Consider the following 14028-nt stretch of genomic DNA (forward strand, 5'->3'; position numbering starts at 1 on the left):
ACAGGAGAGGATGGCTATAGAGCACAGGAGAGGATGGCTATAGAGCACAGGAGAGGATGGCTATGGAGAGCAGGAGATGATGGCTGTAGAGCACAGGACATGATGGCTATTGACGGAAGGAGAGGATGGCTATGGAGAGCAGGAGAGGATGGCTATAGAGCACAGGAGAGGATGGCTATGGAGAGCGGGAGATGATGGCTATAGAGCACAGGAGATGATGGCTATAGAGGGCAGGAGAGGATGGCTATGGAGAGCAGGAGAGGATGGCTATAGAGCACAGGAGAGGATGGCTATAGAGCGCAGGAGAGGATGGCTATAGAGCACAGGAGAGGATGGCTATAGAGCACAGGAGAGGATGGCTATAGAGCACATGAGAGGATGGCAATGGAGGGCAGGAGAAGATGGGTATGGAGGGCAGGAGAAGATGGGTATGGAGGGCAGGAGAAGATGGGTATGGAGGGCAGGAGAAGATGGGTATGGAGGGCAGGAGAAGATGGGTATGGAGGGCAGGAGAAGATGGGTATGGAGGGCAGGAGCTCCATTTAGACCTTCTTCATCTCAAGGAGTCACTGCGTCTTTTGTGTTTGTGTACTCTGAGATGCTCTCTCCAGTTCTGCTATTCTCTTCAAACCTCCAAGAGCTCTATGTGCAGTGCCCTGTGACATAACAGCCTTTGACACTTTAGTATACAAGATAACGTATCACTAATGACAGGACTCTGTAGTGTAGGAGGAGCAGCATCGTTCTGGGATCTCTGCTGTGATATCCTTTATGAGATTCAGTGGGAGAATGATTGGACCTCTCCTAGCAGTAATTGGAGTTTTATTTGATGTTCGGTGGACAGAGTTGGCAGCCATATTTATTGGCCTTTGACAGGCAGGCAGCCCCCTGCTCCGGTAGGAGGTAGAGAGCTCTATCTTTACTTTGTCTGGCAGTCAGCCCCCTGCTCCGGTACGAGGTAGAGAGCTCTATCTTTACTTTGTCTGGCAGTCAGCCCCCTGCTCCGGTAAGAGGTAGAGAGCTCTATCTTTACTTTGTCTGGCAGTCAGCCCCCTGCTCCGGTACGAGGTAGAGAGCTCTATCTTTACTTTGTCTGGCAGTCAGCCCCCTGCTCCGGTACGAGGTAGAGAGCTCTATCTTTACTTTGTCTGGCAGTCAGCCCCCTGCTCCGGTAGGAGGTAGAGAGCTCTATCTTTACTTTGACAGGCAGGCAGCCCCCTGCTCCGGTACGAGGTAGAGAGCTCTATCTTTACTTTGTCTGGCAGTCAGCCCCCTGCTCCGGTACGAGGTAGAGAGCTCTATCTTTACTTTGTCTGGCAGTCAGCCCCCTGCTCCGGTACGAGGTAGAGAGCTCTATCTTTACTTTGTCTGGCAGTCAGCCCCCTGCTCCGGTAGGAGGTAGAGAGCTCTATCTTTACTTTGACAGGCAGGCAGCCCCCTGCTCCGGTACGAGGTAGAGAGCTCTATCTTTACTTTGTCTGGCAGTCAGCCCCCTGCTCCGGTACGAGGTAGAGAGCTCTATCTTTACTTTGTCTGGCAGTCAGCCCCCTGCTCCGGTACGAGGTAGAGAGCTCTATCTTTACTTTGACAGGCAGTCAGCCCCCTGCTCCGGTAGGAGGTAGAGAGCTCTATCTTTACTTTGACAGGCAGGCAGCCCCCTTCTCCGGTAGGAGGTAGAGAGCTCTATCTTTACTTTGACAGGCAGGCAGCCCCCTGCTCCGGTAGGAGGTAGAGAGCTCTATCTTCACTTTGACAGGCAGGCAGCCCCCTGCTCCGGTAGGAGGTAGAGAGCTCTATATTTACTTTGTCTGGCAGTCAGCCCCCTGCTCCGGTACGAGGTAGAGAGATCTATCTTTACTTTGACAGGCAGTCAGCCCCCTGCTCCGGTAAGAGGTAGAGAGCTCTATCTTTACTTTGTCTGGCAGTCAGCCCCCTGCTCCGGTACGAGGTAGAGAGCTCTATCTTTACTTTGTCTGGCAGTCAGCCCCCTGCTCCGGTACGAGGTAGAGAGCTCTATCTTTACTTTGTCTGGCAGTCAGCCCCCTGCTCCGGTACGAGGTAGAGAGCTCTATCTTTACTTTGACAGGCAGTCAGCCCCCTGCTCCGGTAGGAGGTAGAGAGCTCTATCTTTACTTTGACAGGCAGGCAGCCCCCTTCTCCGGTAGGAGGTAGAGAGCTCTATCTTTACTTTGACAGGCAGGCAGCCCCCTGCTCCGGTAGGAGGTAGAGAGCTCTATCTTCACTTTGACAGGCAGGCAGCCCCCTGCTCTGGTAGGAGGTAGAGAGCTCTATATTTACTTTGTCTGGCAGTCAGCCCCCTGCTCCGGTACGAGGTAGAGAGATCTATCTTTACTTTGACAGGCAGTCAGCCCCCTGCTCCGGTAAGAGGTAGAGAGCTCTATCTTTACTTTGTCTGGCAGTCAGCCCCCTGCTCCGGTACGAGGTAGAGAGCTCTATCTTTACTTTGTCTGGCAGTCAGCCCCCTGCTCCGGTACGAGGTAGAGAGCTCTATCTTTACTTTGTCTGGCAGTCAGCCCCCTGCTCCGGTAGGAGGTAGAGAGCTCTATCTTTACTTTGTCTGGCAGTCAGCCCCCTGCTCCGGTACGAGGTAGAGAGCTCTATCTTTACTTTGTCTGGCAGTCAGCCCCCTGCTCCGGTACGAGGTAGAGAGCTCTATCTTTACTTTGACCGGCAGTCAGCCCCCTGCTCCGGTAGGAGGTAGAGAGCTCTATCTTTACTTTGACAGGCAGGCAGCCCCCTGCTCCGGTAGGAGGTAGAGAGCTCTATCTTTACTTTGACAGGCAGTCAGCCCCCTGCTCCGGTAGGAGGTAGAGAGCTCTATCTTTACTTTGACAGGCATGCAGCCCCCTGCTCCGGTAGGAGGTAGAGAGCTCTATCTTTACTTTGACAGGCAGGCAGCCCCCTGCTCCGGTAGGAGGTAGAGAGCTCTATCTTTACTTTGACAGGCAGTCAGCCCCCTGCTCCGGTAGGAGGTAGAGAGCTCTATCTTTACTTTGACAGGCAGTCAGCCCCCTGCTCCGGTACGAGGTAGAGAGCTCTATCTTTACTTTGTCTGGCAGGCAGCCCCCTGCTCCGGTACGAGGTAGAAAGCTCTATCTTTACTTTGACAGGCAGGCAGCCCCCTGCTCCGGTAGGAGGTAGAAAGCTCTATCTTTACTTTGACAGGCAGGCAGCCCCCTGCTCCAGTAGGAGGTAGAGAGCTCTATCTTTACTTTGACAGGCAGGCAGCCCCCTGCTCCGGTAGGAGGTAGAGAGCTCTATCTTTACTTTGACAGGCAGGCAGCCCCCTGCTCCGGTAGGAGGTAGAGAGCTCTATCTTTACTTTGTCTGGCAGGCAGCCCCCTGCTCCGGTACGAGGTAGAAAGCTCTATCTTTACTTTGACAGGCAGGCAGCCCCCTGCTCCGGTAGGAGGTAGAAAGCTCTATCTTTACTTTGACAGGCAGGCAGCCCCCTGCTCCAGTAGGAGGTAGAGAGCTCTATCTTTACTTTGACAGGCAGGCAGCCCCCTGCTCCGGTAGGAGGTAGAGAGCTCTATCTTTACTTTGACAGGCAGGCAGCCCCCTGCTCCGGTAGGAGGTAGAGAGCTCTAATCTTTACTTTGACAGGCAGGCAGCCCCCTGCTCCGGTAGGAGGTAGAGAGCTCTATCTTTACTTTGACAGGCAGGCATTCCCCTGCTCCGGTAGGAGGTAGAAAGCTCTATCTTTACTTTGACAGGCAGGCAGCCCCCTGCTCCGGTAGGAGGTAGAGAGCTCTATCTTTACTTTAACAGGCAGTCAGCCCCCTGCTCCGGTAGGAGGTAGAGAGCTCTATCTTTACTTTGACAGGCAGGCAGCCCCCTGCTCCGGTAGAAGGTAGAGAGCTCTATCTTTACTTTGACAGGCAGGCAGCCCCCTGCTCCGGTAGGAGGTAGAGAGCTCTATCTTTACTTTGACAGACAGGCAGCCCCCTGCTCCGGTAGGAGGTAGAAAGCTCTATCTTTACTTTGACAGGCAGGCAGCCCCCTGCTCCGGTAGGAGGTAGAAAGCTCTATCTTTACTTTGACAGGCAGGCAGCCCCCTGCTCCGGTACGAGGTAGAGAGCTCTATCTTTACTTTGTCTGGCAGGCAGCCCCCTGCTCCGGTACGAGGTAGAAAGCTCTATCTTTACTTTGACAGGCAGGCAGCCCCCTGCTCCGGTAGGAGGTAGAAAGCTCTATATTTACTTTGACAGGCAGGCAGCCCCCTGCTCCGGTAGGAGGTAGAAAGCTCTATCTTTACTTTGACAGGCAGGCAGCCCCCTGCTCCGGTAGGAGGTAGAAAGCTCTATCTTTACTTTGACGGGCAGGCAGCCCCCTGCTCCGGTACGAGGTAGAGAGCTCTATCTTTACTTTGTCTGGCAGGCAGCCCCCTGCTCCGATACGAGGTAGAAAGCTCTATCTTTACTTTGACAGGCAGGCAGCCCCCTGCTCCGGTAGGAGGTAGAAAGCTCTATCTTTACTTTGACAGGCAGGCAGCCCCCTGCTCCGGTAGGAGGTAGAAAGCTCTATCTTTACTTTGACAGGCAGGCAGCCCCCTGCTCCGGTAGGAGGTAGAAAGCTCTATCTTTACTTTGACAGGCAGGCAGCCCCCTGCTCCGGTACGAGGTAGAAAGCCCCTGACTTTTTCCACATGTTGTATAATAAAAATCCTCAGCAATCTACACACAATACCCCATAATGACAAAGTGAAAACATTTTGACATTTTTGCAAACGTATTACAAATAAAAAACAGAAATACCTAATTTACATAAGTATTCAGACCCTTTGATATGAGACTTGATATTGAGCTCAGGTGCATCCTGTTTCCATTGCGCATCCTTGAGATGTTTCTACAACTTGATGGGAGTCCACCTGTGGTAAATTCTATTGATTGGACATGATTTGGAAAGGCACATATCTGTCTATATAAGGTCCCACAGCTGACAGTGTATGTCAGAGCAAAAACCATTCCATTAGGTTGAAGGAATTGCCCGTAGAGCTCCGTGGCAGGATTCTGTCTATTGGGAAGGGTACCAAAACATTTCTGCAGCATTGAAGGTCCCCAAGATCACAGAAGAAGTTTGGAACCACCAAGACTCTTCCGAGAGCTGTCCGCCCGGCCAAACTGAGCAATCGGGGGAGAAGGGCCTTGGTCAGGGAGGTGACCAAGAACCTGATGGTCACTCTGACAGATGTCTAGAGTTCCTCTGTAGAGATGAGAGAACCTTCCAGAAGGACAACCATCTCTGCAGCACTCTACCAATCAGACCTTTCTGGTAGAGTGGCCAGACAGAAGCTATTCCTCATTAAAAGGAGCCCGTTTGGAGTTTGTCAAAAGGCACCTAAAGACTCTCAGATCATGAGAAACAAGATTCTCAGATCTGATGAAACCAAGATTGAACTCTTTGGCCTGAATGACAAGCATCACGTCTGGAGGAAACCTGGCACCATCCTTACGGTGAAGCATGGTGGTGGCAGCATCATACTGTGGGGATGTTTTTCAGCGGCAGAGACTAGTCAGGATCGAGGGAAAGAGGAACGGAGCAAAGTACAGAGAGATCCTTGATGAAAACCTGCTCCAGAGCACTGAGGACCTCAGACTGGGGCGAAGGTTCACCTTCCAACAGGACAACGACCCTAAGCACACAGCCAAGAAACGCAGGAGTGGCTTCGGGACAAGTCTCTGAAATTCCTTTAGCGGCTCAGCCAGAGCCCGGACTTTAACCCGATCGAACAGCTCTGGAGAGACCTGAAAAAAGCTGTGCAGCAACACTCCCCATCCAACCTGACAGAGTTTGAGAGAATCTGCAGAGAAGAATGGGTGATACTCCCCAAATACAGGTGTACCAAGCTTGTAGCACATACCCAAGAAGACTCAAGGCTGTAATCACTGCCAAAGATGCTTCAACAAAGTACTCTTAATACCACAATGGGGTTTTCACCTCTTGCTCATCTACATAAAGAGAAAATTGGGAATACAATCATGTAAAGCCCTAGTTCTCTCTCTTTCTCTCTCTCATGGCTCCTTGGCCTATTCTAATTGATTTGCTGTCATGGCTCTTATGTTGATAGATTGCACTGAACTCTCAGAAAACGCTAGGTAATCACAATTGCTGCCGGAGTGACCAGTAGATTGATAAGCCATGGCCTCATTATGTACTAACGCACCAGCAGAAGGACAATCGGCGGTAGTAGTAAGATGAATAGAATTTAATGTTACTCCTACAGCTGTTTCGAATGTCACAGACTGAAATAAGACTCGCGCTTGCAGAGGTCAGATCACTAAAACCGTCCGCTCTTTCTTGGTCCACTGGCATTCTTTGTCAGTGGCTCTTCCTGCTACTTACGTTCCTTCTGTAAACTTCAGTGAACAGAAGAAGAGGGCGGGTCAGTAGTGCTGTGCCACGACCTAGCCCATCCTGAGTGTCGGCGTGCCTCATAAAATCCTTCAGTGCTGGGGGGCACAGGCCCAAATAAAGGGTCTGAATAATTATGTAAATGTTATATTTCAGTTTTTTATTCTTAGCAAATTAGCAAAAATTCCTAAAAAACTGTTTTTGCTTCGTCATTATGGTGTGTAGATTGATGAGGGAAAAAAACTATTTTAATAAATATTAGAATAAGCCTGTAACCTAACAAAATGTGGAAAAAGTATTGGGGTCTGAAAACTTTCCAAAGGCACTGTATATAGCAGAACTTACAGGCAGACTCAGCGATATGAAGTAGATGCAGAAAGTAAACAGCATTGTGGGTCAATTTACGCAACAACTAAGAAGATTCAAGTGCGAAGCTCAACTTCACTGTTTTGGTGTCCTGACTACCAAGATGTAACAGAGTGAAGCTAACCCATACACATGTGTCGATACTATGTGGACTGTGTGAGAGCAAAGTCATCTCACTGCATCTCACTCATCTCACTGCATCTCACTGCATCTCACTCATCTCACTGCATCTCACTCATCTCACTCAATCTCACTGCATCTCACTCAATCTCACTGCATCTCACTCATCTCACTGCATCTCACTCATCTCACTGCATCCCACTGCTTCTCACTGATCTCACTGCATCTCACTCATCTCACTCATCTCACTCATCTCACGCATCTCACTCCATCTCACGCATCTCACTCATCTCTCTGTATCTCACTCATCTCACTGCATCTCACTGCATCTCACTCATTACATTTACATTTAAGTCATTTAGCAGACGCTCTTATCCAGAGCGACTTACAAATTGGTGCATACACCTTATGACATCCAGTGGAACAGCCACTTACAATAGTGCATCTAAATCTTTTAGGGGGGGTGAGAAGGATTACTTACCCTCACTCATCTCACTGCTTCTCACTCATCTCACTGCATCCCACTGCATCTCACTGCTTCTCACTGCATCTCACTCATCTCACTGCATCCCACTGCTTCTCACTCATCTCACTGCATCTCACTGCATCTCACTCATCTCACTGCATCTCACTCATCTCACTCATCTCACGCATCTCACTCCATCTCACTCATCTCACTGCATCTCACTGCATCTCACTGCATCTCACTCATCTCACTGCATCTCACGTATCTCACTCATCTCACTGCATCTCACTGCATCCCACTGCTTCTCACTGCATCTCACTCATCTCACTGCATCCCACTGCTTCTCACTCATCTCACTGCATCTCACTCATCTCACTGCATCTCACTCATCTCACTGCATCTCACTCATCTCACGCATCTCACTCCATCTCACTCATCTCACTGCATCTCACTGCATCTCACTCATCTCACTGCATCTCACTTATCTCACTCATCTCACTGCATCTCACTGCATCCCACTGCTTCTCACTCATCTCACTGCATCCCACTGCTTCTCACTCATCTCACTGCATCTCACTTATCTCACTCATCTCACTGCATCCCACTGCTTCTCACTCATCTCACTGCATCTCACTTATCTCACTCATCTCACTGCATCTCACTCATCTCACGCATCTCACTCCATCTCACTGCATCTCACTCATCTCACTGCATCTCACTGCATCTCACTCATCTCACTGCATCTCACTGCTTCTCACTCATCTCACTGCATCTCACTGCTTCTCACTCATCTCACTGCATCTCACTTATCTCACTCATCTCACTGCATCTCACTCATCTCAATATCTAAGGTGCTGCTCGTGGCAACGTCCTTTCGCTGAGTCTACCTTTAATTGTTCAATATTCATGGCCAAATTCGACCTCACCTCAATTTCACATTTCTTAACATAAGAAATGGCTTTCAGGTGACCAAGCAATATGCCATTGTAATAGTTATTTACCACCCAATTTCAACCCATTTTGAGATTTATTAGGGCCAAGCTGCCTATTCTCCATTTTATGCATCATGCAACTTTGTACAGGTGTGTGTGCGCACTGGCACACATTCACAGTATGTTATGTGTGTCGACCACACATTGTACATGGATTTTGTCACAACAACGAACAATTGTTTGTGTCTACCTGTGTGTGTTAATGTTTGTCAATTTTGTTTCATTCCAACACTTCTGGAAGTGCTACAATTCCTGTCAAAGAGCAGCTTTTGGGATGAATTTGTCTCACGCTTCATGACTGTCAAGGAATTACACAGACACATCAGGGCTCAAATAGGATTTGCCTTGGGAAGAGTTTAACCCACACGTCGCTCTAACAGAGCAAGACGACTCAACTGGATCGGTGACTATCAGCGCTCCTCGCCAGGAGTAAGAAACACGATGTTATTTACAATCCTGACACTTTTTATGTCGTGAGACTTTACATAAAAGGTTATAAATTCTCCAAAACTTTTACACCAAGCTTATCATCATGAAAACTCCCAATCTACTTACTAAACAATGTTATCACGTAAGACTAAATTCAGTACTATAACCATGGAGGGAGGGGTGTTGATCTGGGACATTACAATGCTATGGTCTGTAGTCACACCTGCTTCTTGAGACCACTAATCAGCATGACCGTGCTCTCTGGCAACCCATAGGTAGTCCACTGAAAAGACATGGTGCCTAGAACAGCCGCATAGCTTGCCTAACAAACAAATATATTTGAATGTTGAAGAAATCAGGCCATTTTTCATTACTTTTAAGTGAAAAATCTCCATTTCAGTTTTGATAGCTTCTTCTTCTTGGTCCAGTGCGGTTGTGAATCAAACAAAATTAACATATGTGAACACCAAATGTTTTTTCAATTTCATCTTATTTGAGAAGAAATAGTGAATGTGCTAATATATTTAACCACACCTGTATCAATAATGACAAATGGTATTCAGAAACAAATGATTGTTAGCATTAACAGTTACAGTAAAAGTGGTTATGACAGTGCCTTTGATAAATAGACATAAAAAAGTAATACTATAAATAACAAAATTATATTACTCCTGTGTGAAGTAGGGCTTTATTACTCCTGTGTGAAGTAGGGCTTTATTACTCCTGTGTGAACTAGGGCTTTATTACTCCTGTGTGAAGTAGGGCTTTATTACTCCTGTGTGAAGTAGGACTTTATTACTCCTGTGTGAAGTAGGGCTTTATTACTCCTGTGTGAAGTAGGGCTTTATTACTCCTGTGTGAACTAGGGCTTTATTACTCCTGTGTGAAGTAGGGTTTTATTACTCCTGTGTGAAGTAGGGCTTAATTACTCCTGTGTGAACTAGGGCTTTATTACTCCTGTGTGAACTAGGGCTTTATTACTCCTGTGTGAACTAGGGCTTTATTACTCATGTGTGAACTAGGGCTTTATTACTCCTGTGTGAACTAGGACTTTATTACTCCTGTGTGAACTAGGACTTTATTACTCCTGTGTGAAGTAGGGCTTTATTACTCCTGTGTGAAGTAGGGCTTTATTACTCCTGTGTGAACTAGGACTTTATTACTCCTGTGTGAAGTAGGGCTTTATTACTCCTGTGTGAACTAGGACTTTATTACTCCTGTGTGAAGTAGGGCTTTATTACTCCTGTGTGAACTAGGACTTTATTACTCCTGTGTGAACGAGGAGTTTATTACTCCTGTGTGAAGTAGGACTTTATTACTCCTGTGTGAAGTAGGGGTTTATTACTCCTGTGTGAAGTAGGGCTTTATTACTCCTGGGCTTTATTACTCCTGTGTGAACTAGGGCTTTATTACTCCTGTGTGAAGTAGGGCTTTATTACTCCTGTGTGAAGTAGGGCTTTATTACTCCTGTGTGAAGTAGGGCTTTATTACTCCTGTGTGAACTAGGGCTTTATTACTCCTGTGTGAACTAGGGCATTATTACTCCTGTGTGAACTAGGGCTTTATTACTCCTGTGTGAACTAGGACTTTATTACTCCTGTGTGAACTAGGGCTTTATTACTCCTGTGTGAACTAGGGCTTTATTACTCATGTGTGAACTAGGGCTTTATTACTCCTGTGTGAACTAGGGCTTTATTACTCCTGTGTGAACTAGGACTTTATTACTCCTGTGTGAAGTAGGGCTTTATTACTCCTGTGTGAAGTAGGGCTTTATTACTCCTGTGTGAAGTAGGGCTTTATTACTCCTGGGCTTTATTACTCCTGTGTGAACTAGGGCTTTATTACTCCTGTGTGAAGTAGGGCTTTATTACTCCTGTGTGAAGTAGGGCTTTATTACTCCTGGGCTTTATTACTCCTGTGTGAACTAGGGCTTTATTACTCCTGTGTGAACTAGGACTTTATTACTCCTGTGTGAAGTAGGGCTTTATTACTCCTGTGTGAAGTAGGGCTTTATTACTCCTGGGCTTTATTACTCCTGTGTGAACTAAGGCTTTATTACTCCTGTGTGAAGTAGGGCTTTATTACTCCTGGGCTTTATTACTCCTGTGTGAACTAGGGCTTTATTACTCCTGTGTGAAGTAGGGCTTTATTACTCCTGGGCTTTATTACTCCTGTGTGAACTAGGGCTTTATTACTCCTGTGTGAACTAGGGCTTTATTACTCCTGTGTGAAGTAGGGCTTTATTACTCCTGGGCTTTATTACTCCTGTGTGAACTAGGGCTTTATTCCTCCTGTGTGAACTGGGGCTTTATTACTCCTGTGTGAACTAGGGCTTTATTACTCCTTTGTGAAGTAGGGCTTTATTACTCCTGTGTGAACTAGGGCTTTATTACTCCTGTGTGAAGTAGGGCTTTATTACTCCTGTGTGAACTAGGGCTTTATTACTCCTGTGTGAAGTAGGGCTTTATTACTCCTGTGTGAACTAGGGCTTTATTACTCCTGTGTGAACTAGGGCTTTATTACTCCTGTGTGAACTAGGGCTTTATTACTCCTGGGCTTTATTACGCCTGTGTGAAGTAGGGCTTTATTACTCCTGGGCTTTATTACTCCTGTGTGAACTATGGCTTTATTACTCCTGTGTGAAGTAGGGCTTTATTACTCCTGGGCTTTATTACTCCTGTGTGAACTAGGGCTTTATTACTCCTGTGTGAACTAGGGCTTTATTACTCCTGGGCTTTATTACTCCTGTGTGAAGTAGGGCTTTATTCCTCCTGTGTGAACTACGGCTTTATTACTCCTGTGTGAACTAGGGCTTTATTACTCCTGTGTGAACTAGGGATTTATTACTCCTGTGTGAACTAGGGCTTTATTACTCCTGTGTGAACTAGGGCTTTATTACTCCTGTGCTTTATTCCTCCTGTGTGAAGTAGGGCTTTATTACTCCTGTGCTTTATTCCTCCTGTGTGAACTAGGGCTTTATTACTCCTGTGTGAACTAGGGCTTTATTACTCCTGTGCTTTATTCCTCCTGTGTGAAGTAGAGCTTTATTACTCCTGTGTGAACTAGGGCTTTATTCCTCCTGTGTGAACTAGGGCTTTATTCCTCCTGTGTGAAGTAGGGCTTTATTACCTCTGTGTGAAGTAGGGCTTTATTACTCCTGTGTGAAGTAGAGCTTTAATACTCCTGTGTGAACTAGGGCTTTATTACTCCTGTGTGAACTAGGGCTTTATTACTCCAACCCAAAACATATTTCCGTAGCTATAGTAGTGGTAGTAGCAGCAGTATTTAAGGTACCCACTTGAGGATGACACAGCCGCTACCAGAAGAGGGTGCTGTCCAGAACACTTGTATCCTGGTCCTCCTGCGGGGGGTGCTCTCTGTCACAGCCAGGGGACAGTTGGTCATGAACTGGGTGTCTTCCTCATCTATGATCTAGGAGACACAGAAAACCAGTCAGTCACAACTACACAATTTCTCACCAACCTCACTTTTTGGCAAAAACAATTACGTTTTTTGTAAAACAAACACATATTAGCTGAAAGAAAGTAATTGAGTCAATTCACTTTTTGTTATTTTTACAGTTAAAAAAATCATTTTTGAAAAATTACTAACTTTCAACCGTGGTGCCTGCCAACTTTTAATTATCACAACTCTGGCCTGAGACTTATGATTCATTTTCATTGTTGAGCAATATGTTCTGCTATGCATGTTTGGTTGCATTTAATGGGTGCTATAATTCAGGCCTCCTGTAATAAACCGATGGTTTAGTGTCTGAGACAGGCTGTAATATGTGTTTTGTAATCACCTCTTTGCTGCGACACACTCCACTAGTAATTCCCAATACCAGGATCAATAGTGTATTTCAACGTCACACGTGGCTGAATGTTTTCAAATGGAATCCTTTTCAGATGCCAACGCTGCCATTACATGTAGTATAGCAGACAGTTCTGTCTACTTTATGTGAACGATCCTCTCAAAACGGAATGAAACTCACACGTCTTAAGTTCAAAATATGACATTGTAGTTCTGTTTCACCTCATCTCTTTGCACATGTGACTGGTTGATTGAGAGCTGACTGTACAGTGCATAACGTTCCTTCACCTATCCTTGGCGCAGTAAAGTGGGACAGTAATAAAAATAATACTCCACGTTGTGCAATGAGACAGTGTAATAACAGTGTTGTGAGTCAATGGCGTGTCCAGCCCAGTCCCCCTCTATGTCATGGCTGTGAGAGAGGAATGAAAACCTGGCATGACGAGCAGCAGCCTCACACAGAGATGACCTCTGGCCCCCTGTTCGCCAGCTGCTATGACTCCACCATAACATTGACCTAACAGCCAGATGCTTCACACGTGACAGAAAGTAAGAGGAAGAATTTTCTGTAGAGGTCTTTTAGAAAAATAAAAGACTCTTCATTGATGCTGATGATTGTCTAAGGAACCCTGGTGAGCCATGTCTTCCCTCACTGTAACTTGCCTCCGTCTCTAGCTTTCTCTCTTTTTCGCTCTCTGACTCGTATGCTCCCTGCTCAACCAGGGTTCCTGCATACTATACCTTAGGCCTCATTATACTCATACTGAAAAAATGACTTTTTTTTGCCTCTTCACCATTGATATCCTGTCAGTCACAGACAGTTGCAAACAACTGACAGTGCACAGGAAAACAGCCAATTGATAGGAGGCTGAACTTGGAGTTTAGTTACTTCGGAAACTGTGCATTTCTTACAGTACACCCAGCGCATATCTATTTTATCACCCTGAGATGGGAGGGAGGGAGGGAGGGAGGGGGGGGAGGGAGGGAGGGAGGGAGGGAGGGAGGGAGGGAGGGAGGGAGGGAAGGGGGGGGTCCATTGTAAACCCACTATCCCCCCCTGGGAGGCCAGCGCTGTAGTTTCCTCTCAAAACGGAATCTAAGTGGCTGTCAGATCGGGGTTGAACTGCAGCCAAGCAGCAGAGCCGTCAGGAGGACGGAGGAGCTGGGAAAGTGGAGCGTTTGTTTTAATTGTGGCTCCTGGCTTGGCTTGGCTCAGTGGCCCAGCTCTCCTCAGAGCTCCTCTTGGGCTGCCTAGGGAGGCAGGGTCTGGGTCTGGAGGAGCAGCTGAATACTTCTGTTTTCATAGTCATTCTCTCCCTGGTGACACAGCAAACACAGATGCTTTGCAGTGCCTGCTAAAGTAAATGTGTATTTTCAAGGAGACACAGATGGACAGTATTTATTTTGGGCTGAGTAGAAGTTTGAAGCCCCCTTGGAAAATCAAGACATGGAATAGATGATAGTTTG

At 46.9% G+C, this 14028-nt stretch overlaps 1 protein-coding gene across 1 annotated transcript in view; it reads right to left on the bottom strand.

The window, feature by feature from the left end:
* Positions 1–14028, bottom strand: part of LOC118395888 (spondin-1-like) — a 105013-nt gene that overhangs the window by 67641 nt on the left and 23344 nt on the right. The window contains exon 3 of the mRNA XM_035789925.2: positions 12047–12180. Coding sequence (XP_035645818.1) covers positions 12047–12180 — 134 coding nt within the window. The remainder of the gene's footprint in view (positions 1–12046; positions 12181–14028) is intronic.

The sequence above is a fragment of the Oncorhynchus keta genome, chromosome 17 (genome assembly GCF_023373465.1).
Source record: "Oncorhynchus keta strain PuntledgeMale-10-30-2019 chromosome 17, Oket_V2, whole genome shotgun sequence".
NCBI classification, from domain to species: domain Eukaryota; kingdom Metazoa; phylum Chordata; class Actinopteri; order Salmoniformes; family Salmonidae; genus Oncorhynchus; species Oncorhynchus keta.